Below are 23,701 nucleotides of genomic sequence, written 5' to 3' on the forward strand. Positions count from 1 at the left end.
ATTTAATTCCATTGTGGTCAGAGAACATATTCTGTATCACCCAAATTCTTTGAAGTTTATGGAGAACTGGTTTTATGTTTTGTTTTGTTTTTGGCAGTACGCGGACCTCTCACTGCTGTGGCCTCTCCCGTTGCGGAGCACAGGCTCCGGACGCGCAGGCTCAGTGGCAATGGCTCACGGGCCTAGCTGCTCCACGGCATGTGGGATCTTCCTGGATCGGGGCACGAACCTGTGTCCCCTGCATCGGCAGGCGGACTCTCAACCACTGCGCCACCAGGGAAGCCCAAGAACTGGTTTTTAAAAATTATTTATTTATTTGGCTGCACTGGGTCTTAGTTGCAGCATGCGGGCTCCCAGCTGTGTTATGCAGGATCTAGTTTCCCAATCAGGGATCGAACCCAGGCCCCCTGCATTGGGAGCACAGAGTCTCAATCACTGGACCACCAGGGAAGTCTCTTGACGCTCTTTTAATAGGTGCATACATATTTATTTCTTCCTTATGAATTGACCCTTTTATGGTTATGAAAAAAAAATTTTTTTGGTGATACTTTTTGTCTTGAAGTCCACCTTATCTAATAGAAATATAGGGACTCCAGTTTCTCATGTTTATTATTGCATGCTGGGTCTTTGTCCATCCGCTTACTTTCAACCCATCTGTGTCTTTATGGATGTAGATAGCTGGGTCTTGCTTTTTAGAAAATCCAGTCTGATAATCTCTACCTTTTAATTGGAGTGTTGGAGTGTGTAGTCCATGAATAATTAATGTAATTATTGATATGGTTGGAGTTAGGTCTCCTATTTTATTATTTGTTTTGTGTTTGCCCCCTCTGATTTATATTATTTTCCTCCTTTCCTGACCTCTTTCGGATTAAATGAATATTTTAAAATACCTTTTAATTTATTTATTGGATTTTTAGGTATACCTTAGCATTATTTTTATACTGGTTGCTCTAGGGATTGTAATTACATCCCTAACATTTCACAGACTATTTAGAATTTATACTGTGCCACTTCATGTAAGATGCAGGAATCTTGCAACCATGTAGGTCTGTTTTCTCCTCCCCCCTGTCCTGTCTGCTCCATTGTTTCTGCAGAGAAGTCATAGGTTGTTTGAATTGTTATTCCCTTGAATGTCATTTTTCTCTGGATGCTTTCAATATTTCCTCTTTTTGTTTGGTTTTCAGTAGTTGACTATTATGTGCCTGGGTGTGATTTTCTTTGTACAATTTCTTCTTAGGATTCACTGAGCTTCTTGAATCTGTACATTAATGTCTTTCACCAAATTTCTCATGTTTTTTCTGCCTCGTTCTCTCCTATCCTTTTGGGACTGCAACTTTAAACATTTTAGACCTCTTTTCACCCCTGCTCGGGTCACTGCAGGGGGAGCCAGTGTGGGTGGCTTCTTCTCGGAGCTGGGGTCCCAGGTAGCCTGACCTGCATCTGCCAGCCCAGGGAAGCTGGTGAGGGCTGCCAAGGGGGAGCACTCAAACCAGAGCATCACTCTTGGGGCATCCTACCCTGGCAACATCTGCCCCTGTCACTCACTGCCACCAGGGGACCACTTTCATCTTTCTCATCTTCTGTAAATTGCCGGGATATGGGATATTTCCAGTGTCTTCTTTTGGACTGTCTTTTTTTCAGTGTGTGAATTTCCTTTCTATCTTAGGTATATTCACCGTTTATCACACAAAGCACATGTTTTCTCCCATTTGTCTTTTGACTTAATTGATGACGTCTATCCTTTCACACTTTTTATAATTACATAGCATTTTAAAAAATGTAGTCAAATAAGTAACTTTTTCTTCATGTTCCCCGGTTCCCTGTCTTGCTCAAGAAATTCTTTCCCATGACTGTATTCTAAGGGACGTGTTCTAGTTTCCTTTTAATATTTTTATCATTTTATTCTTTTTTAAAAAAATTTATTGGATTATAGCTGATTTACAATGTTGTGTTAGTTTCAGGTGTACAGTAAAGTGAATCAGTTATACATATACATATATCCACTCTTTTTTAGATTCTTTTCCCATATAGGTCATTACAGAGTATTGAGTAGAGTTCCCTGTGCTATAAAGTACGTCCTTATTAATTATCCATTTTATATATAGTAGTATGTAAATGTCAATTCCAATCTCCCAATTTATCCCTCCCCTCTTTCCCGCCTAAAAATATGGAACGCTTCACGAATTTGCATGTCATCCTTGTGCAGGGGCCATGCTGCTGCTGAGGCAAGCACTATCATTTTATTCTTGACAGTTGACAGCCTGATCCAGTTGGAATTCATTTTTCTGTGTAGTGTGAGGTAGGATACAGAACCGTGTATCCGCAAGACCTCGAGAAGGGGCCTCCTGCCACTGGGCCTGTTTCCATCTTCACATTTGGCCTCCCAGGTGGGTCCTTTCCATTTTTTAAAAAATATTTATTTATTATTTAGGCTGCGCTGGGCTTCAGTTGTGGCATGCGGGACCTTTTTGCGGCATGCATGTGGGATCTAGTTCCCTGACCAGGGATTGAACCCTGGCCCCCTGCATTGGGAGCATGGAGTCTTACCCACTGGACCACCTGGGAAGTCCCTCCTTTCCATTATTAATACTCTGTTACGTAGCAGAGTTCTCCTGAGCCCCCTAGATGGAGCACCGATGCCTCCTCTCCTGCCTGCTTGGGGAGCTTGGCCCGGGAGCCTCACACTGAGGTGACCCTCAGAGTGGGTAGGGCTGGTGGGGGACCGCTGAGCCCAGCCTGGGGCAGGGATGGATCTCGGCTGGAACAGTCTGCAGGGCTCAGTGCTGACCACAGCTGCTGTCCCCAGCATGATCTGGATCAGTACAGTGCACTAAAATCGAAGCTCAGCAAAATCCAGAATTGGTCTCTGTCCCTTTAAACTGAGAACCTGGGAGCCCCCTTCGGCCAGGGGTGAGGGGGGTCCAGCCTAGATTCCAGAGGAATAAAGGGTCTCTTTTAAGGGTTCACACCTGGGACTTCCTTCCCCCACCCTCCCACCATGCCTCACCGTCCCCCCTTACCCCCCAGCATTCAGTGGCCTTGGGCTCCCCGGTCAGCTTCTCTTCCCTCCCGACCGGTAAACCCTCACGCACGCGCGAACACCCCCATACGTACAAAGTTCGAAAGGTGCAAACAGGTATAGCCCCTCTTACCAATCCTCGGCCACAGGGCTCCCTTCCCTCCCCGGCTGCTGGATGCTTCCAGGCATTCTACGTCTTTAAGATATGCAAATTAAAAAAATTTTTTACTACAAAAATGGTAGCTTTCTGAACACATTATTCTGCCCTTCCCTTTTTTCAGCTAATAGTCCCCCTGGTAGACCATTCCCAATTAGTACACAGAGCTTCCTGGTTTTCCTTTTACAGCCCACTGGATCAGTGTTTATAATATCACAGTGTTTGAATTTCGATCTGGGTACCCATGACTCTAATGCCCATACCCTCATGACCAATATCTAGGTGCATGCTGCACTTGAATGCAGCCTCACGCTTCTGTGACCATATCTGCAGGGAAAATGCACAGCGGTGGCAGGACTGGGGCTCCCGGGAGGCTCAGCAAACCTAAGAAAGTCTGTGGGCAATGCCGCCCTTTCGGTAGGATCAAATTTTTTGATCTCTGCAGATTTGTTAGGTGAAAGAAGGCCTCTGGGTGCTTTTCAGTTTGCATTTCTCTAAGGAGGGAAATATTCATCTGCATATCCTTTCCAGGAATCTTCTCTGGTGGTTTGCTGTGGGAGAGTTGATATTTCTTATTTACTTGTAGGAACTCTTTATTATTAGTAATCTCATTAAGATCGGCCCTTTGTGATGTGAGTTGCAAGTGTCCTCCCATTTGAGGCTTGTTTTTTGAGTGTGGTTACTCAGTTTTGCTCGTAGCTGAATTTCTATCTTGCCTCTAGCCTACTGGGTCACATGTAGAAAAGCCTTCGCTTCCCCTAAACTGTGAAAAAGTTTCCCCATGTACTCTTCCAGTCCCTCCATCGTTTCCTTTTCACGCTGAAATCCTTAATCTGTTGGAATCTACCCGGATGTCAAGGGTGAGTGAGTCCCACCCACTGACGTGAATCGCCACCTTCACAGTGTACGAAATATGTACAAGGAGCCTTTTCATTTTTCCATGAAAGTGTTTTTCACACATACTCGTAGCGCCTTTGTGGTGTGACGCGCCGGGAGGCCGGCCGGGGAGTCTAGCTCCGGGAGGCAGGAGCCGGTGCAGGCTGACCGGACCTCGCGCGGCGCCCGGCCCACGAGCAGGGACCGAAACACACTGGCGTCCCGGGGTCCCCCTAGCGCATCCAGAAAGCATGTGGGGACACTCCGCGGACGCTTCGAATCTCCTGCGCGTTCCAAGTCACGCCCCACCATTTCTCTCTCTGAACCAAGACCCCCGCGGCCCCCGGGGTCCCGCGCCACCCTTCGCCCCCATTCCTCCCTCCGCCCCACGTGTCCCGAGACCCTCCACTCCATCCCGCCCCGCCTCCCCCACCTGCGCACTGTCGCGGGCCCGAGTCCCCCACCAGTCCGGACCTCCCTCCGACCCATTTTCCCTGCGCGCCCTCTTGGTCCCCGCATCGACCCCCGCCCCGCGTCGACCCCCGCCCCGCACCCTCCTTCAGATCGCCTTCCCCGCGCGCTCCCCGAGCCCAGCTCAGCGCCGTGCGCCCGGCGCCGCTCTCCGGCCCAGCTCCCGGCGGGGCGGGGCCTCTCAGGCGGAAGTGCCCGGGGCGCCGGCGGCTGGGACCGGCCCGGACGATGGGAACCCAGGGCAGAGGCGGCGGCTGGGGCCGCAGTGGCGGCCGTGGCTGCCCGAGCGGCGGCGGGGGTGGGCGGCCGGGTACGCGGGTCGGGTAGCGCCGGGCCGAGCGCGGAGCCATGCGCCAGGCTGGGACCGGGACCGGGGGCGCGGCGGTGGCGGTGGTGGTGCCGGTGGCTGTGCCGCTGCTGCTGCTGCTGCTGCTCGCTCGGTCCCCGCCTGCCGCCGCCGGCGACGGCCAAAAGAGCGGTGAGCGAGCACGGACCCGCGGGCGCCATCCCGGGGGCTCGGGCTGGGGGGCGGAGGAAACAGTGGGGGGAGCGGCCGGGATTGTGAGTCACCTGGGGGCACCTGTGCGCTCACCTGGCGCGGACGTAGGGCCCAGGTCCCCACCCTGGGTTGGGGGCGCAGGGCGGCCCCTTGCGGGGCACCGAGTGTGACAGCGGGCGGTAGAAGGGACACCCGCGCCCCCTCCTCTGTCCCCGGGGCCGGGTTCAGCCAGACGGTCCCCTTGGAGCGAGTCCTCCCTTCCTTCCTGCTCCTCCTCCTCCCAACGGGTTCTGGTCGGGCACGAGCCTCGCACACCAGGACGTGGGGGTGAAGTGGCCCAGGGGGATTCTTCTGGGACTCCAAGAGCTGCGGGGGGGAGCTAAGAGCCCCTGGGAAGAAACGTTGGGCCGTGGGATTCCTGGGTCCTCATCTGGTCTGGGAGAGGGCCAGAGTTGGGAAAAAGTTGCTTAGATCCTAGAGTAGCAGCTGGGGTGGGTGTAATGCCTCCACTCCTCCCAAGGTGACCACCACCCTACTGCGGTCACTTTCAACAGCTGACCTTGCTTGTTGGAGGCTAGACTCCCAGTCGTCCTCAGGACACTAGCAGGCCAGAGTGGTTCTGAGAAATGGGCACCTCTGTGTTGTCTGGGAACTTCCACTCCCTTTGACGAAGGCCCAAGGCGGTGGCTAGACCAGAAGGTGCTGTCCTTGGGGTTCTGCAGGATACCTGAGGATGCTGAGTAAACTGCCTGATTCCTGAGGCCTTGGGCTCTCTGGTGGCAGGCTGGTGGGGCTGGGAGGGCCCAGATACCCCACCGGGCAGTAGGCAGCTTACCCAGCACAGCCTGGGGCTGGCTCCCAGCCCATCCCCCCTTCTCTGAAATGTTGCTTCTCCAAGCTCCTGTTTCTTTGAGGGTTGTGCCTCTGGTTTCTGAGCTTGGCACAGCTTGAAATGAAAGGCAGTTTCCCCGAGATGGGCCCCTGATGAAATTGCTCCATCGGGTACAGATGAGAAAGTCATGCTTGATTTCTCCTTTCCTCCTTTTCCGGGATCAGGGCTAGGTGAGGGGTCACTGGTGAAGAGTTTATGGAGATGGAAAACCTGGGGCAGCCGCTCACCTCCCAGGCCTGCTGAAGTGATCCTGATTTCTGTGTGATCCTGGCTTCTGGGGTCTCTGGGTGGGCAGGGTCTCCGCACTGTGTGCCTGTCCTGGTTTGGAGGATGTGGGACAGGGTGCCCTTACTAGGGTTCCCAGGACAGGCTCAGAGACTTTCTTTCTCCTACCCCCAGCCCTGTGTCCTTGGAGGGGGTTGTGGGCAGAGCAGGTGTGCATGTGATTGGTGCTCCCTGGTATCAGAAATGTGTCTTCCACATCTGGCTCAGATGGAGAGCTGCAGAGCTGGGGGTGCAGTGCTGGAGGGGCTGTGTGGCCTGGGAGTGGGGACCACTGGGTCTTAGGGTGACCCCTCTTATCTCTCATGCACCTGCTGAAACTTCACAGCCACCAGCTGGGTTGCAGGTGTCCAGGGCTGGCAGGGGCCAGAGGACCTGGACACTCTCTGGTCAGGGGGCTGCACACTGCAGCGGGACCTCCCCTGCCTGGCCCCATCTAGAAGCTGGGTGCCCGGTGGGCTGGCTGACTGTTTCTCTAAGGTCCTGTGGTCCTGGGGTGGGGGGGTGGGGGGGGAGGGTTGCAGCAGCCTCAGGAGAAAGTTTGTATTAGCTCAGTGGCTGCTAGTCTCCTGGCACTCAGGCCACAGTTGGCAGTTGGGACTTGGTGGCCAGTAGACCTGGAAAGCCTGGAGTGTGTCCTATGTGATGCTTACCCCTGCCCAGCCCCCCATACCAGGCTCCTCCGAGCTCAGACTGGCTTTGCAAGTGGGCTGTTATCTTTTCTCAGGGTGTTTCCATGGCAGGGTCAGGAGGCTGGCAGGAAAGCCAGCTGCTCACCTGGTTCCCTTACCTGCTCACCTGGCCCACCTGGAAGGGCCCGGGCTTGCTGCTGGGGTGGTGTGAGTTGCCAGTTTCCCAGTGGGGCAGGGGGAGGTACCCAGCTCAGAGGAGAGGGAGACCACACCCTGCTGTGTCCACAATGCCTTTCTTCTTAAAGCCCTTTAACATCCATTAACCATGGAGGGAGCGGCAGCCAAAGGGAGGTGCTGTCCGCCTCAGCCAACTCAGAGGAAGCTAGGACCCAGAGAGGGGAAGGGATGGTCAAGGTCACGCGGAGAACAAGGCCTGAGCTAGTCCTGGGGCCACTGGGGCCACGCTTCCTACCATGCAGCCCAGGTGCCTTGTCAGCCACCCCTGGGACACAGAGAGCACCAGAGCATGCCTGTTCTCTGGGAGGCCCTAGAGGGGGGGTGTGAGTGGGCACCCTCACCCACTCATGGGGCAGGTGGTTACACCATGGGCCCCAGACACATGCTCCAGCCGAGGTTGTGCCGGACACTCCCAGGAGGGTCCTAATCCAGGTTGGGGCCACAGGCCTCTGTGCCCAGTCCCAGCAGACCTTCAGAGCTGGTCTGGGAAAGGCTGGCATGACAAAAGGGGGCTGCAAGTGCAAACTTTTGGAGTGTGTGGGGGAGGGCAGCTGGCGAGTCACGGAGGTGGGGGCCTGGGAGCTACTGCCAGTACTGGGGCGCAGGGGAGCCCCGGGCTGGGGCCACTCTGCAGGGGCTTGTGCCCACTGGAGCTGGGGGGTAGCCATTCCAGCCTAGGTCCCCTCCCCACAGGGTCTCTGCCTGCTTCCTGTCTGGGTGAGGAGGGGTGACGGCTCTGGTGCAACTGTATCCCAAATCATGGCCTGAGCAGGCGGCCAGCCTCCAGACCTGGACTCCCTGGCCTGTCCAGTGGAACCAGGATCAAGGATGCTGGAGCTAGGGAGGCTCAGAGGAGGTGGGGGAGAGTGTCCTGGCGTCCAGTGCCCAGGGCAGTTGGGGGGGTCCCACCCTGACCACTTCCTGTGCCCTTCAGACTCCATCCCTCAGCCCTGGATGTGCCAGGGCTGCAGTGGAGGGAGGGGAGGGGGGCTGTGACCAGTGTGGAGAGGAGCTGCCGTCTGAGTGGGGCTCTTCCTGCTTCTAAGGTCTGAGACCGTTGGGGTGATCGGTGTTGGGTGGCTTGGGCCTTGTTGATAAGGGGTGGCTGGTGGTTGGGATGTGGAGATCTGGGGAAAGTTGGCAGAGGAATGGCTGTGGGAGACTGAGCCTGTGAGCTAGAGATCATTGGCAGAGCTGGAGGGGTTTAGAAAGATGGATGTGTGCACGTGAGTGGGAACGTGATGCCTGAGTGAAAACTTCTGAGCCCTGGGCCCTTGCCAAGGGCTGGGGGGGAGCAGTGACCTTTCCGAGGTCAGAGTGGGCATGCCAGGCATCCCAGGGGCTCCATGGCTTCCCTCGCCCCTTCTCTCTGGCCCAGGCCAGGCATGAGGGCCTCCATCTTCTCCCCAGGGGAGGGGGATCCTGGGCACCCTGGCCCGGCTGACAGCGCCTTCTCCGCAGATGCCAGGCTGGTGTCGGAGCAGTTTTCGCAGGCCCCGCAGAAGCTGGCTTTCTACAGCTGGTATGGCAGCGCCAGGCTCTTCCACTTCCGGGTACCCCCAGACACAGTGCTGCTGCGCTGGCTGCTGCAGGTGTCCAGGGGCAGTGGCCCCACCTGCACCAACGTGGAGATCACCGTGTAGGTGCCCGCCCACTGCCCCCACCCCCGCCTGAGCCGCCTGGGCGACACCTGAGCCTGCCCTGTTCTCCCTGCCTCCAGGTACTTCCGCTATGGTGCCCCTCCCGTCATCAACCCACTGGGCACCAGCTTCCCTGACAACACCTCCGTTCAGCCCTCCTTCTTCCTCAAGATGCTGCACAGCAACGCCTCCATCAACATCTCCCACCCAGCACCCGGGGACTGGTTTGTGGCCGCCCACCTGCCCCCTTCATCCCATAAGATTGAGGTGAAGGTAAGGGGGCTCCCTCCAGGGACAGGGGGTGGGCAGGACCCCACAGTGCATGAATGGCCAGTCCCTATTTTTCATCTCCCCAGGGCAGACTTTGCTCAGGGCTCTGTTGCCCAGCCCTGCCCCTCCACCCTAGGGCTCTATGGTCCAGCCCTGACACCCTTCCCCACAGGCTCTCTGGTCCAGCCCCACCTCCCCCAACCCTAGGGCTCTCTGGTCCAGCCCTGCTGCCCCCTCCTGGTTCCCCTTCTCCCCTGTGCCTACTCTCTCCTTAGGGCTTTGTTCCCACCTGTGCCTACATCTTCCAGCCTGACATGCTGGTCGTGCGAGTGGTCGAGGTCTCCATCCTGGAGCCTGACGTGCCTCTTCCACAGACCCTTCTCTCCCACCCCAGCTACCTCAAGTGAGTGGAGGTTGGGTGGAGTGGGTGGTACTGCTGTCCTCACTGTGGGTGAAAGAGCAGTGGGTCTGTGTCTCTGGGTCATGCTAAGAAGTGGGGGCTAGGTGTCTCGCGGCCTTTGGCTACCACTCTGAGGGTGAAGTATATGGGGAGGTTGGTTGAAGCTGCAGAGCCCAAGTGAGGCCGTATCCCTTTGGCTGCAGGGTCTTCGTCCCTGAGTACACCCAGGAGCTGCGGCTGGAGCTGCAGGGCTGTGCGTCCAATGGGAGCCTGGGCTGCCCTGTGCGCCTCACCGTGGGCTCGGCCACCCTGCCTGGAAACTTCCAGAAGGTGCTCACCTGCAGCGGCCCCACCCAGGCCTGCCACCTGCTGCTGCCCTCACCACCCTGGGACCGGTGGCTGCAAGTGACGGCCAAGAGCCTTGCTGGGCCCCGTGTGTCCGTGGCTTTCAGTGCTGTGGCTGCCCTCACAGGTGGGCTGAGCGGGGAGATGGCTCTACCCCCTGCCTTCCACCCTCAGGCCTTCCACCAGCTGAGCCCCTTGTGGTCCTGACAGCCTGCAGGCCGTGGAGTGTGAACTTCCAGCACCTTCTGCAGAGCAGCCCAAACCAAAGCAGCAACGCCTCCACTGGTCTGCTGCCCCCGACCCCCAGCTACCAGGACCTGGACCGGAGGGGCAGGGTGGGCGGCGGCTCCTTCTGCCTCAGGAGCTTCCCCGTCCTGCGGGAAGACGTGGACGTGGTATCTGTGCGCTTCCAGCCCCTGGACAGGGTCTCGGTGCTCGTGCAGTCGGACATGCCCTCGGTGATGCGGCTGAACCTCAACACAGGCATGGACAGCGGGGGCTCCCTCACCATCTCCATGCGGGTCAACAAGGTACCTTGGTTCAAGAGCTCCTAGAGGCCCGGCTCGGATCAGGGCTCAGGGCCCAGGGCTCAGACCTGCCTGGGGGGAGTGATGCTGCTCAGGCCTCCCTGTGCCGACTTTGGCACGGAGACGGGATTGGGGTGGCCTTTCGGGCAACAAAGTGAGCCCAGCACGCCTTGGGCCAGAACAGGCACCATCTGAGAAACAGAAGGCCTGTTCTGCGGGGCAGCAGGTCCCCGTCGGCAGGCCCAGGGCTGCAGGTAGGGTCAGAAGCTGGGTGCCGCAGGCTTGGAGAGGAAGGGTCCTGGTAGGCCCTGAGCCAGCGGGGGCCACAGAGAACAGCACCCAGCACCAGGGGTGAACTTGAGGTGGAGGCCAGGGCCTGACCCTGAATGGCCTCCTTTCCAGACTGCGATTGCCAACACCTCAGTGGTAGCCTGTGTGACTGCTGCCTCACCCTTGCTCAGCTTCAACGCTTCGCTCAGCTGCACCACAGGTATAGGTGGCATCCGGCCCAGGGACCAGCAGGCCCTCTGGCTCCCTATGACCAGGCCTTCCTCCTCCCCTGCAGCCTTCTTCCAGGGACACCCCCTGTCTCTGAGTGCCTCTTCTCCCACGGCCAACCTCATCATCCCCTACCCAGAGACAGACAACTGGTACCTCTCCCTGCAGCTCATGTGCCCTGAGAGACCTGAGTAAGTAAACTTGAGGGCAGCCGGCCACATGGTTGCGCTCGGGACCATGGACAGGGCTGCCCGCATCCCAGTTTGGGACTGACCCAACTTCCTGCAAGCCGTGCAGGGTCAGTTGACTTCTGGGAGTTCTAAAGGGTTCCCCACCTCCACCTGGCCACTCTTCCTGTGGCAGCTCTGAGAGTCCGGACACAAGCAGGGGGACTGGTCCAGGACACAGCCCCAGACAGGCTGGTACTCGGGCAGCGGGAAGAAGAGGGGCATCTTGGCCTCGCAGAGCTTGTGGCTGCTGTCCTCCAGGGCTCGGAGCTCGGGGGCCTCAACTCTGGGTTCATGTGTCCAAGACCCTGCTGGGAGCACTGGTGGGGGACTGACCGGCAGACCTCAGCAGCCAGCCTTCCTATGGCCCCTTCCTCGCAGGGAGTGTGAGCAGGCCTCGGTCCTCGTGGAGACCACCTTGAACTTGGTGCCCTGCTTGAATGACTGTGGACCCTACGGCCAGTGCCTCCTGCTGCGCAGACATGGCTACCTGTATGCGGGCTGCAGCTGCAAGGCAGGTGAGGGACAGTCCTGATGTCTCCCCCCACTCGTGCCCTTGGCCTCCCAGCCCTGTGCCTTCCTCTGGGAGCCCATCCCAGCTCTGCCCCCGAAGAGCAAGGACAGATGCCCCCTTCCCACCCCTACCGTGCCCCCGTGCGGGCACAGAGAGGCACCTCCAGAGATGGTACTGCCTTCTGATCTTGGCCTCCCCTGCCCACACCTGCCCCCACCTACCCATACTGGCATCCACCTACCCACATGTGCCCCACACCTACCCACACCTGTCCCGGCCTGCTCAGGGGTGAGGAAGGGGCTTCTCTGCAGGGCCCTGGGTGAGGGGCGGGCCCTGAGGTTCCAAAGTGCCCCCTGCCAAGCCTGCCCGACTTGCCCGGCTTCAGACCCCCTGCGTTGCCTCGGCCCACAGGCTGGCGTGGGTGGAGCTGCACAGACAACAGCACAGCCCAGACGGCGGCCCAGCAGAAGGCGGCTGCCCTCTTGCTTACCCTGAGCAACCTCGTGTTCCTGGCCCCCATCGCCATCTCCGTGCACCGCTCCCTCCTGGTGGAGGCCTCCGTCTACGCCTACACCATGTTCTTCTCCACGGTAGGCCTGCTTGCTCCCCTGGGGGTGGTAGGGGGACCTGGGCTGCTGCTCACCGCCCGGCCCCACAGTTCTACCATGCCTGCGACCAGCCGGGTGAAGCGGTGCTGTGCATCCTCAACTATGACACACTGCAGTACTGCGACTTCCTGGGCTCTGGAGTGTCCATCTGGGTCACCGTCCTCTGCATGGCCCGGCTGAAGGCTGCCCTGAAATACGTGAGCGATTTCCTGATACCCGGGGTCTGGGCTCTGGGTGGGTGGAAGCCCTTGTGCACAGCGTGTCGAGGGAGACACCAGAAAGGGGGTTTGGCCGCTGCCCTTCAAAACCTCTTGTACTGACCAGTCGCCTGCGGGAAGAGGCTGCCTCCAGTTTTGAAGGGACTGTGTCAGCTGCTCGGAGGATGCCAGGAAAGGAAGGTGGTGGGCAGGGTTGGGCGAGGCCTGTTTCTCTCCCAGGGCCCCATTCAGAGAGGAGGTCTGGAGACCCAACCCTGGACCAGACCTCCCTGAGAAGCACCCAGCTGTGCTCCTGGAGTCCCTGGTGCTGAGGACACTTCAGGGACTTTTCTGCTGTAGCTGGGCTTGGCTGATGGAGATGCGTGCCCTGGTGCCCTGCCTGCCCAAGTTTGTGCCCCAGAAATTCACCTGTGGGGAATTACCTCTCAGTCCAGTGATTAAGACTCCGTGCTTTCACTGCTGAGGGCGGCGTGGGTTCAATCCCTGGTCAGGGAACTAAGATCCCACAAGCTGTGCAGCACGGCCAAAACAGAACACATTAGAAATCCACCTGTAGATGGACCCTTGGGACTGATGGATCCCAGCAATACAGGAGCTGGAGGAGGGGCACCTCCCTCCCAGCCAGCAGAGCAGGGCAGGGTGTGCCAGTTGCTCCAAGGGGACTGGCAGAGGTGCTGGGGGGCAGTAGGGACAGTGGGATGACCAGCAGGCCCAAACCACCTGCTCCTGCTGGACCTTGTGCCATTAAAGACAAACCAGGCCTAGGGCTCCTGTGACCCTGCCATCGTCCTTGTGTTTTGCCCAGGTTCTGTTTCTCCTGGGCGCTCTGGTCTTCGCCATGTCCTTGCAGCTGGACCGCAGGGCCGCCTGGAACACAATGGGGCCTTGCCTCTTTGCCATTGTGGTCATGGTCACCATGTGGGTAAGGAACTAGGGCAGGCCTGGGGTCCTGCCCGGGCTCCCTCTCCTGGTAATTGGGGTAAAAGAGCATGGGCTCTCCATACACCCTTACTCTGGGAGGAGAGAGCATGGTCCCTCATTTTGGCCATGTTCTCAGTCCTGGGTCTGAGTCCTCCAGATCTGCTGAGGGCTGCCAGTGGCACCCACAGGGGCTCAGTGTGGCTTCATAACCAGGGCCTGGGCCTGAGGAACCCATAGATCTTTGTGCCCTTGAACCCCTCCAAGCAGCCCACACTCCCAGACCAGGGCAGGCCCCTGGGAGCTGTGGCTGCAGCCCCTGTGCCAACACTCGTGCGGTGGTTTTCTCCAGGTGTACCGCTGCGGGCGCCGGCGCCACTGCTACCCCCCCTCCTGGCAACGCTGGGTCTTCTACCTCCTGCCCGGCATCTCCATGGCCGCTGTGGCCATCACCATCTACACTTCCATGATGACCAGCGACAACTATTACTATACCCACAGCATCTGGCACATGCTGCTGGCAGGGAGCGCAGCCTTCTTGCTGCCACCACGTGAACAGCACACCAAGCCCTGGGCCTGCTCCCAGAAGCTCACCTGCCACTATGAGATCTGCAAGAACCACCGGGACGAGCTGTACACAGTGACATGACACAGCCAGCTTGGGGACCTCTGCAGCTTTGATGATCTCTCTAGCCAGGGGCAGGACCAAAGGAGAGGGACCCTGTCCAGATCCATTTCCAACTGAATAAAATTGCCCTGAGCACTCTTTTGCTTTCTCCTCCTGAGGAGAGGACCACACCCCCAACTCCCTTGTGCCCACTGGCTGCCAGCTGACTCGGTCACTCTGCAGGTCCCAGCTGGTATCTGCAGTGGCCCCTGCGGCCTGGGCCTGGCTGCCTGGAGACCACAGGTACCATGTGGGGTCAGGTTCTGAGTTCTTCTGGCCTGGGGATGGTTGGAGGGAGATATAGTGTAAGAGTCCCCCATTGCCCTATTCCCTTGTGAGGCTGTGGTATGAGAGACCCAGGTGGGCCGAGGAGGCCTGAGCCCACCTCCCATGGGCCCCTGCCCCATAGGCTGGGAGCTATGCCATCCCTGGCTCATTGACACTTTGTGCCCCTGAATGCCAGCCTGCCGCGGGCATGGGGATGCCCCCTGCTAATACATTTGCCATGTGAAGGAGTGACCACATTTACCAGGGAGCTGATGTCACTGGGGTGTCCGTAAGGGCCAGCTGCCATGGGTAGCATGGGGGAGGCTGACTTCTGGCTGTCCAGCCCTCCCCCTTCACTCCCTTTGGCTCTCAGTTTTGGAGCTGCAGGCCCCTGAGATGAGGTTCCTGGGGAGGGGGCTGCCAAGCTGCTCTGGGAGTGCTGGGCCTGCAGGACACACCTTGTCCCATCTTTGTGTCCCACTGACCCCTGGGTTCCTGGGCCCTGTCTAGGGAGCATCTCCTTGAGTTACTCCCAGGAGAGAAGGTGATGGCTGCCGCCCCCCACTGGCCCAACCACACGTTTTGGGAGGGGGCTCCTGGAGGCCTGGCCCTGCCTTTCTCCTTCCTCTGTGGTGGAAGCACGGTAAGGGCTGCTGACTGCCCCAGGAGCAGTGCCCTGCTCCTCCCTAAGGGGCTGCTGTCTGTGTGAGGGTGCTGGACAGGGCTGCTGAGCCCAGGGTGGGGGGCACGCACTCTCCCATCTTTTGGCCCTGGCGTCTTCCCTTCTGAGTCCTGTCCAGGCTGCGGCCTCCCTGGAGGCTTCCCGCACCCCCAGTCACCCAGCACTTGGCCACTGGAGCATTCTCTAGGCTTGTAAAGCGGAAACATTTATATACAGTATTTTGGGGAGGAATTTTTTCAAGACATTTAAGACGTATTTTTCTGTAGCTCTGATTGCACTGTGATTGGTGAATTTAATATTCTACATGATGTTTCACGGCAAAAGAGTTTTTACATTGTTTTCTGCGCTTCCTCCGGGAGGAGGGGAGGTGGGACCGAGAATGACAAGTCCCTGCTCCCGGGAAATGGGCCCACACTTGCTGACGGTGCCTGCAGCTGCCGCCGTTTCCGCAGCGAGTTTTCCACGGTCCCTAAAGACGTGAAAGGGGGCTGGACGAGGTGGGTGTAGACCGACCGGCTTTGCAGCCAGTCAGCGGCGAGTGGAGGGCAAGGTGCCCCGACACAATTTCCGGTTCCGCCGGGGAGCGGGACTCGGTTAGGTAGGTGGTGGCCCGGCGGTGGAGTTGGGGTCTTGCGGTGGTTGGGCCGCCCGGGGTTACGCGGCTGGGGTCGGGGCCGCGCGGGGGCTCGGGGTTGGGGTTGGGGCCGCGCGGGGGGCCGGGCGCGGGGGGCACGGAGGCGGAGCCGGGGGTCGGGATGGGGCTGGGGGCCGGGGGCGGGAGTCGGGGGGGGGGTCGGGCCGCTTGGAGTTACGTCGCTGGGCTCGGGGCCGCGCGGGGCCATGGGGCAGGGGTCGAGGCGGCGCGTGAGGGTAGGAATGGGGCGGGGCGCCGGGGGCTGGAGTCGGGGGTGGGGGTCGGGGCCCGCGTCCGGCCGGGCGCGCGTGACGGTGGTCCCTGCCTCCTGCCAGGCTCGCCGCGATGCCCCTGCACAAGGTCCCAGTCGGCCTGTGGAAGCAGCTCCGGCTGCGGGAGGGCATCTACTCCCGCCTGCCCCAGCACTACCTGCGTTCCCTGGAGGAGGCGCGGACGCCCACTCCCGTTCACTACAGGCCACACGGGGTCAAAATCAAGATCAACCCCAAGAACGGGCAGCGGGAGCGCGTGGAGGACGTGCCCATTCCCGTTCACTATCCCCCGGAGTCCCAGCTGGGGCTCTGGGGCGGCGAGGGCTGGGTGCAGGGTCACAGATACATCAACAACGACAAGGTGGGTGAGCAGGACGGGCTTGAGCGGTACTTCTTGGGCCTCGCTGCCTTGCTCCGGGCTCTGGAAGTACCTGGACAGTGAAAGGGACCCCCACCCCTCGGGGAGAGGGAGCTTATAGTCTGGTGGAGACACAGCTCCATCTGAAGAGTGTCCTCAGGAGTAAAAAGTCACAGTTCTGGCAGCCAGATTAAGTGTATAGATGAGGAGCCCTGAGTGGGGAGAAGAGATGGAGAATGAGGATTAAGATCACCTGTCAGCTTGACCGCCATACTTTCCCTACTTTTTGTGACACCTACAGGGCTGGCATTTGGGAAGGCTGAGAGGCTCACCTGGGAGCAGGTCTCCTGAGTCTGCTCCCTGAGCTGTGTTGCCTCTGGTGGGGAGGCAGGGGGGAGGAGAGGGCTTATGTCTTTGAGACCTCCTAGGCTAGAGTCTCCCTTTGCCTTTGGCCCCTTGGTCCCTGGTTTGGGATATGATGACCTGTGGACCGTGGAGTTATGGTTGTGTGTGTGGTGTGTCTGGAATAAACACCAGCAACTTGGGCAGGGTCTGGGGAGAAGCTGACCTCTGGGTGGGCAACAGGGTCCCCAGGTTGGGACTGGTTCGTGCAACTCCATATGCCCAGTCTCCCCACTCTAGTGTGTGGGGAGAAGCAGCAACGCTCACCAAGATTCTTGCCCCCTCAGCTCTCCAAGAGGGTGAAGAAGGTGTGGAAGCCGCAGCTGTTCCAGCGTGAGCTTTACAGTGAGATCCTGGATACCAGGTTCACCGTGACCGTGACCATGCGCACCCTGGACCTCATCGACGAGGCCTACGGGTTTGACTTCTACATTCTCAAGGCAAGCAGATCTGCACCACACTGGGGTTCCTTGTGAGATGTAAATGAGACCATGTCCCTTTCTGGGCAGCCCCAGTGGGAGTTCATCACTGTGGACGGCCATCTTGCCCATGTGGCCGAGGGAGCACAGCTGTCTCCTTCTCTGCTCTTAGACCTTCCTCGCTTCTGGTCTGGGTGCTGGGGCTGCCCACCTGGCCTAAAGTGCTCCACCAGGCTGGCCTGGGGGCTGCCAGCTGCTGGGGAGGAAGCTGGAAGGGCCGGCTGGTGGGGTGGGCAGGGCCCTGCCCACAGCACCTGGCCCCATGCAGAGACTCTTGCCAGACCCCGAAGGAGGACCTGTGCTCCAAGTTTGGGATGGACCTGAAGCGAGGGATGCTGCTGCGGCTCGCCCGACAGGACCCCCAGCTGCACCCAGATGACCCCGACAGGAGGGCGGCCATCTACGACAAGTACAAGGTCAGGGCTCCAGCCTTTACTTACTGCTCCTCGTGGGTCCCCTGGCCGGCTGCCTGACCCTGACCTCACCCACGAGCCCATCTCTGTCTGCCCAGGCGTTTGTCATCCCGGAGGCGGAAGCCGAGTGGGTTGGCCTGACGCTGGACGAGGCCGTGGAGAAGCAGAGGCTCCTGGAAGAGAAGGTGAGCGTGTGTGGGTACCAGCTGCCCTGCCCTCTCAGGAGTGGGCACAGCTGCCAAGCAGCAGCCCCTGGGGTGCGTTGACAGGGGCACTGGGTGGGCTTGGGAAGGCACTGCTGCCCAGCGGGAGCCATGGGCTGTGGTCTCCGCGTGGCCCACTCCCTCCCCTCCAGGTCCTGACTCTCTCCTGCCCCCGCTGGCTGGTTTCGTGGATGGGAAGATGGATAAGAGCTGGATGCTTGGCACCATCTATTTCTGTGGCCACCTAGTATTCCCCAGGGTCTGCCCAGTACTGCACTGAGGCCTTTTGTGTCTGTCCCCTAGAGGAGTCTGGAGCGTGTGATAGCTGCCAGGACAGGGGGCCTGTCGCAGCTGCTGCCCCTTCTCTCTGCCCGGAGTCTCTGCAGCCAAGGGCCCTGCAGCCCCTCTCCCACGAACAGAGCACTGTCCTCTGGGCTGGGGGCTAGCGGATGGCAAGTAGCCTTGCTTGACCCCGTGGCCAAGCCAGAGGGGCCTGGTCCTCTCATGCTCGATTCCTCTCGGTGTTTGGTCAGGAGGTGGATCCCCACCCTCCCCAGGGCGCCTCACTGTGACCTGCCTTGTCTCCCTAGGACCCCGTTCCTCTGTTCAAGGTCTACGTGGAAGAGCTGATTGAGCAGCTTCAGCAGCAAGCACTATCTGAGCCAGCAGTGATGCAGAAGAGAGCCAGCAGGACGTAGCCGCAATGGGACCTGGACCTGGCAGCCAGGCTCAGCACCCCGCCCCCTTTGGCACCGTGGACAGAGCCTGGGGTGGTGGTGAGGGCCACCCATGGTCGTGTGTGCTGGCCGTGCAGCTCCCGGGTGGGGTGGGCTTTGTGGAGGCCCCAGGAGGTCTCTTGTCCCAGGATCCCCAGAGGCCTGGGGCCCTCTCGCTGCCTCTGTCCCCCCCTCCCCGCAGTGGAGGCCCTGCCAAGGCAGGTCACCATCCTCGGGGGACAGTGTGAGTAAAGTCTGAGCTGGGCTGTGTGTGTGCTGCTTTGCTTAGAGGATCAGGCTCATCCCATGCCTCAGAGACCCAGGACGCAGCTGAGGTGGGTGGTGGTCCCTAGGTGTGTAAGGTTTTGGTGCTTTTCTCTTCTCTGGGAGAAGCCAGCATTGTGGGAGGCATCCTAGGATAGAGTAGGACTGTGCTCGCTCCTGCTCAAGGCACATTGCCTGGAATGTTCTCCAGAGCAGAGACCTGGTGCTATGCTCTGGCTCTGGGAGTGGCTGTATGGTGTCCACACCAGCACTGCCTTTGGGGTGGCAAGCACCACCCCCCCAGCTCTGGGAGGTGCAGGGGCCCCGGAAGGTGCTGCTGGTGCCAGTGTCTCGCAGGGAAGGCCTTGAGTCTGGAGCTTCTGTTAGCACCTCCCTGTCACGGTCCAAAAGGAGGCAGAAGCGACATGGCCTGCGGGGCCTGTGACACAGATGTTCCCTCTTCAGCTGACCCAGACCTGAACTTGGGTGGGGATATGGCCCCCAGTGGGAGACTGGACCAGGCACCTGAGGCCTTTCCTGCTCTGAGATTTGGGGGTGGCATGACCCTCTTTGCTGACCCTACCTGGAAGTCCTGAGCACTGAGACCCATTTGGGTCTCTTTGGGAGGACACAGGTGGGTTCCTCTGACCTGGTCCTGGCAACTGACTGAGGGGCACCAGGCTCCCCTGAGGGAGCCGTGGAAGTGCTGCCACCTGGGCTGTGTTTATGGGGCGGGAGGCCATAGGGAGCATGCAGCTGGCCAGTGGGCACGGCTGCAGGAGGGCCCTGGAGGCTCCATGGCTTGCAAGGATGTCATCCAGGATTGGGGGCTGCCTCTGGGTCAGAGCCCTGGGGGGAATGCCCCAGAGGTCACCAGTCCCAGTCTCCTCCGGGGACGCCTTGAGACCCCACGTGTCCTCATCCCTATTCTGTGACCCTTTTAATTTTTTAAGAATTTTACCAAAAGCTGATGATGCCCAGCTCACGCCTGGCCTGGCTCTGTGGGCTGGCAGCGCCCAGCCCAGTTGTCTGAACCACACAGACTGCTGGTGCTCTGGGTGGGCCAGTCTCCCCAGCTTCCACCTCCTGGTTCCCTCCCACATTCAGGATCCCCTTTCTGTGCCCCGCCCCCCTTCCCCCAACCCCCACCCCCAGTCTGTGGCCTGCGTACCCCTGCAATGCATACCCAGAACATCCCAGTTCACTGATATTGACTCAGGTACCCCTCCCTTGCCTGCTCCTTCCCGCCCCAACTAAGACCACAGGCTGAGGGGGTACCTGTGCCATTCCTGGAGCCTCGAGGGAACTGAGGGACCTGGCGCTGGCATAGGGCTTGTGGCCTGAGCAGGGTGGGGGCTGGGCCAGGTGTGAGCAGTACGGGGGAGGGGAGAGGTGGATGGAGGGGGGAATTGGCCTCCCTGTCAGCACTGGTGGGCCCAGGCTGGCTTCTGCTGGCTCCTGGGAGGAGCTTGGCATGCCCTTAGCAGGTAACTTGCCCCCTGCATAGCCTGAGGCTGGGCTGAGGTGGGGGTCTGAGTGTGGTCCTGGCCCCAGAACTAAAACATGAGCATTTTTCTGGTGGTGCAGCATCAGTTTCATCAAATTCTCACAAAAATCCTTGACTCAGGAAAGGTTCAGAAGCCCTCACTGAGTGACAAACTCACTCCCCAGCCCCAAGAAAACAATAACCCAGACCTTCTGGTTTCGTCTGGGAGGTGGGAGTGGGGAGAGGACACAAGGGCTGCACTCATCCACAAGCATGGAGCCAGGAGCTGAGCTGCCCATCAGCCACACATCCTTGCCCTCCACGTGTCCCACCCTCCTGGCCCTGGTCAGGCGGAGGCCCCTGAGCTGCCTTCATTTCCGTCAACCACACCTCTGCACAGTCTCAACCACAGCCTCTTTGTTGCTCTGTCAGAGCTCCAGTTCTGCCCTGGCTGAGGCCCTGCAGCCCATCGGAACCCTGGGTTGGTGCAGGGCAGGGGGTTGTGCTGATCAAGGTCAAACCTATGGAAGCATGAGCTGCCCTGCACTGACCCATGGCTGCAAACAGGCCATGCCCCTGTCTGCACCAGCTGGATCGACCCTGCTGTGTGTTTCTATGACAACAGCTCAACCAGTCAGCTTCCATGCTGGGCTGTGGACAGGAGGGTGAAGCATCACTATGGCTATGGACTGGGGACGGGCCCTCGGGACCAGCACTGGAGGCCTTGACAGTAGCATGGCCGTCAACACCGTGATGTGTCAAGGCCCTGTTGTGTCCACTGCCTGATTCCACTGTCCCTGTGTCCCAGGGCAGGCAAAAGGACCAACCCTACCTAGAGAGGGGACAACCTAGGCTGAGAGGGGCAGGGCTCAGTCTAGGGCTCTGTGCCTGACCCCTCACTATCAGGGTCTGCAGGGTGGCAGGTGTGCAGAGGGCAACTGGAGCCCTGTCAGGGTGCTGGGAGCATAAGGGAGCTGCTGTGGGGCCCATCCACACGCACTGGGACCCACCTCAACCTTCACCATCCATTGCTGCCCCCTTGAGCCCCTCTCCTCCCACCGCCACTGGCTGCCCCCTAGCTGGAGCCCTGGGTCAGGAGAACTTGCCCAGCAGCACCAGCCCTGCGCAGGTTGGCACTCTGTGCCGTAGCATGCCAGAGTCCTCCCCTGCTCACCCTGAGCCCCAGAATGAGGCTTCAGGCCCTGGCCCCTTTACCACCCACAGGTGACCCAGCCCACTTTGCCCTTGGACAAGATCTGTCTGCGCATGGCATCCAGCACAGCAGGGGATGCCCCAAGGCTAGGGGTGGAAGCCCCATGACTGGGCAGCTTGGGGTGTGGCCAGGCCAGTGTGAAGAGTTCAGGACAAGTTCAGGGTGCTGGCCAAGCAGCGTCTGTGCCCTGTGACTCTGGGCCCAGCCCAGCCTGCCCTGTGCCTGTTCCCTCAGATGTGTGACCACTCTGGACTCCTGTTCCGTGCTCCCCCTTACTCCTGGGTCCCTCTGGCTTTGGCAGTGGCCTCGGCAGGGGCCTGCCTCAGCCTTGGCTTCTTCCTGGGGGCTTGAGGCCCAAACCTGCTTCTCCAAGCCCTGCAGGTGTTCCTCCATCTTCTGCTCAGCAGGTGGGGCTGGGCCTCCTAGGGCTCTGAGGTGCCCTATGTGGGGGCCTTGACCAGGAGGTGCTGACTCCGCAGGCTTTTTGAAAGGCCAGGGGTTGTCATGGAGATGGGGTGGGGGTGGCTCTGGGCTGCTCTCTGTCCTGCAACACCCAGGATGGCCAGTTCTTGGAGTGATGCTGCATTGTGCCCTTGCTGAATAGCTGTGGCCTTGAGACATCAAGGAAGGCCTCACTGAGGCCAGCAGACCCTGGGGCAGGCCACAGGAAGAGTGGGTGCAAAGATACAGGGTTGGAAAGTGTCCCAGGGTCCTACTGGGTGGAGACACAAGGTCTGTGGGGCAGCAGGGCCATGCTGGGGCTGTGTGTGTCTGTGTGTCCAAAGGACTAAGGAGAGGGCTGCGGAGGGGTTGGCAGGCAGAGGTGAGACCAGGAGGCCCTGTGGGGTCTGAGGTGGAGGAGAGCTTGGATCTGCCTCCTGGGGGTGGGGAGTTCCTCCTGCTCCTCCTCCTGCTGCCCTCACACATGATTTTCTCACCAGACTGGGCCTGGCCTTCAGCTCCTGGGACAAGCCTGACCTGAAGTCTTCCTCTCAGTAGGGGCTGCAAGGACACTGTTCCTGCCACTGCCAGGGCATCAGGAAGGGCATTCATGGAGTGGCCTAGCACATGTCCCAAGAGAGGGACAGGGACCCCTAACACTGGACGTGCATGAAACACACACACAAAAAACCACCCAACAACTGGTGCAGGAGCAGCAACCATCCAGCCACGTCTGACCTGACCCTCCAAGGGGACCCTGGCGCGGGCCCACCAGCGGTGCCGCCTGCTCCCTCCGCAGTCAGGAGTGGCTCGGGGGTGGCGGTGTCTAAAGGGGCTGGTTGCCATGGCTACCATAGGGTTCCGAGGCCGTCATCTGGTCCCTGCCTCAGCCAATCGGCGGTGGGAGCCTGAGCTGCAGCCTAGAGTCACGCTTCTTCCTTGCAGCCACACAGTGGCCAAGAGCAGGGACCCGCTTCCTGGAGTGGCTCAGAGTGCTCGGACGGACAGCCAGGCCCAGCATGGCGGAGCGCGGGCCGGTGGGGCGGGAGCAGGCACACGGAGCCAGGCAGGTGAGGTAAGCTGGGTGGGCGCACGGATAGACGGGCAGACAGGCAGACAGGTGGACGTGCTCCCTGCTGCCCATTGTTCTTGTGGCTGAGCCCACAGCCCTCAGCCCACCCCACCCTCTGCACCTTCACCCCGGGCCCCTCTCCCCAGGTACCCCAAGGAAGGGTCATGGGAAGAGAGACAAAGGAAACGGCGCAAGGCAGGATGAATCCCAGTGCACCGAGGTCCGAAAATCGCTCTCGTGGGTCTTTCTCGGCAGATTTCACGTAGAGGCGGCATCAAAGACCCCCAACTGGCCGAGGCCCTGGGCGTAACAGCTGCCCGGCCACTGCTCCCAGGGCTAGGCAACAGGCATGTCAAGGCAGTGCGATTTCAGAAGCATTTTTTCGAGAAGAAAAAAAAAGGCGGAAAAAAAGGAAAAAACATCCACCTATAACGGGGAGTGGTCAGCCCAAGATGGATCAGAAGCGCCAAATCCCATTACTCGGGACTTCAGAGGACGGGCCCGAAAAGGCAGCTGCGATTAAGAGCTTGTAAATGGAGTGTCCTTTGGAGATCAAAGAGGGACGCGCTCGTGTGTGTGTGCGCGTGTGCACGCGTGTGTGCAGGAACGCGCGTTGAGGGGCGCTGGCCGTGGGGCTGTGCGCCATGGCATGGTGGAGCCCGGAGTGTCACCTGCCGGCCATGGCCGCACTCCATGTTGCAGTGTCCTTGCTGCTGTGTGTGACGTGTGGATGCCCCTGGGGGGGTGGGCCCGTGCAGGCAAGGGCTGGTGCCCACCACCCACACCTGGCGTTGGGCAGCGGGCCCTCTGGAAGGAGGTCCTGCCTGGGCCTTGGCCCCCAACCTGAGCCTCCATTTTCTTCTCCTGGAGTCTGGTCTCGTCTCCACGTTGGGCCCAGACGG

General features: G+C 59.6%; 2 protein-coding genes across 2 annotated transcripts; both read left to right on the forward strand.

The window, feature by feature from the left end:
* Window positions 1–4,871: 4,871 nt before the first annotated feature.
* Window positions 4,872–13,970, forward strand: PGAP6 (post-GPI attachment to proteins 6; the record flags this gene model as incomplete). Its single annotated transcript, XM_082856188.1, has 13 exons — window positions 4,872–5,001; window positions 8,527–8,704; window positions 8,786–8,978; window positions 9,251–9,378; window positions 9,579–9,847; window positions 9,931–10,250; window positions 10,650–10,737; window positions 10,813–10,936; window positions 11,354–11,490; window positions 11,898–12,076; window positions 12,145–12,291; window positions 13,118–13,234; window positions 13,583–13,970. 13 exons carry the CDS (start codon window positions 4,872–4,874, stop codon window positions 13,877–13,879), a joined length of 2,307 nt encoding a protein of 768 aa, XP_082712314.1. The 3' UTR covers window positions 13,880–13,970.
* Window positions 13,971–15,408: 1,438 nt separating this feature from the next.
* MRPL28 (mitochondrial ribosomal protein L28) lies at window positions 15,409–18,606 on the forward strand. Its single transcript, XM_082856189.1, has 6 exons — window positions 15,409–15,444; window positions 15,816–16,113; window positions 16,800–16,952; window positions 17,273–17,407; window positions 17,503–17,589; window positions 18,198–18,606. Exons 2-6 carry the CDS (start codon window positions 15,826–15,828, stop codon window positions 18,303–18,305), a joined length of 771 nt encoding a protein of 256 aa, XP_082712315.1. The 5' UTR covers window positions 15,409–15,444; window positions 15,816–15,825; the 3' UTR covers window positions 18,306–18,606.
* Window positions 18,607–23,701: the final 5,095 nt, after the last annotated feature.

This window comes from Leucopleurus acutus (genome assembly GCF_964270905.1).
Source record: "Leucopleurus acutus genome assembly, chromosome: 16".
Lineage (NCBI taxonomy): Eukaryota > Metazoa > Chordata > Mammalia > Artiodactyla > Delphinidae > Leucopleurus > Leucopleurus acutus.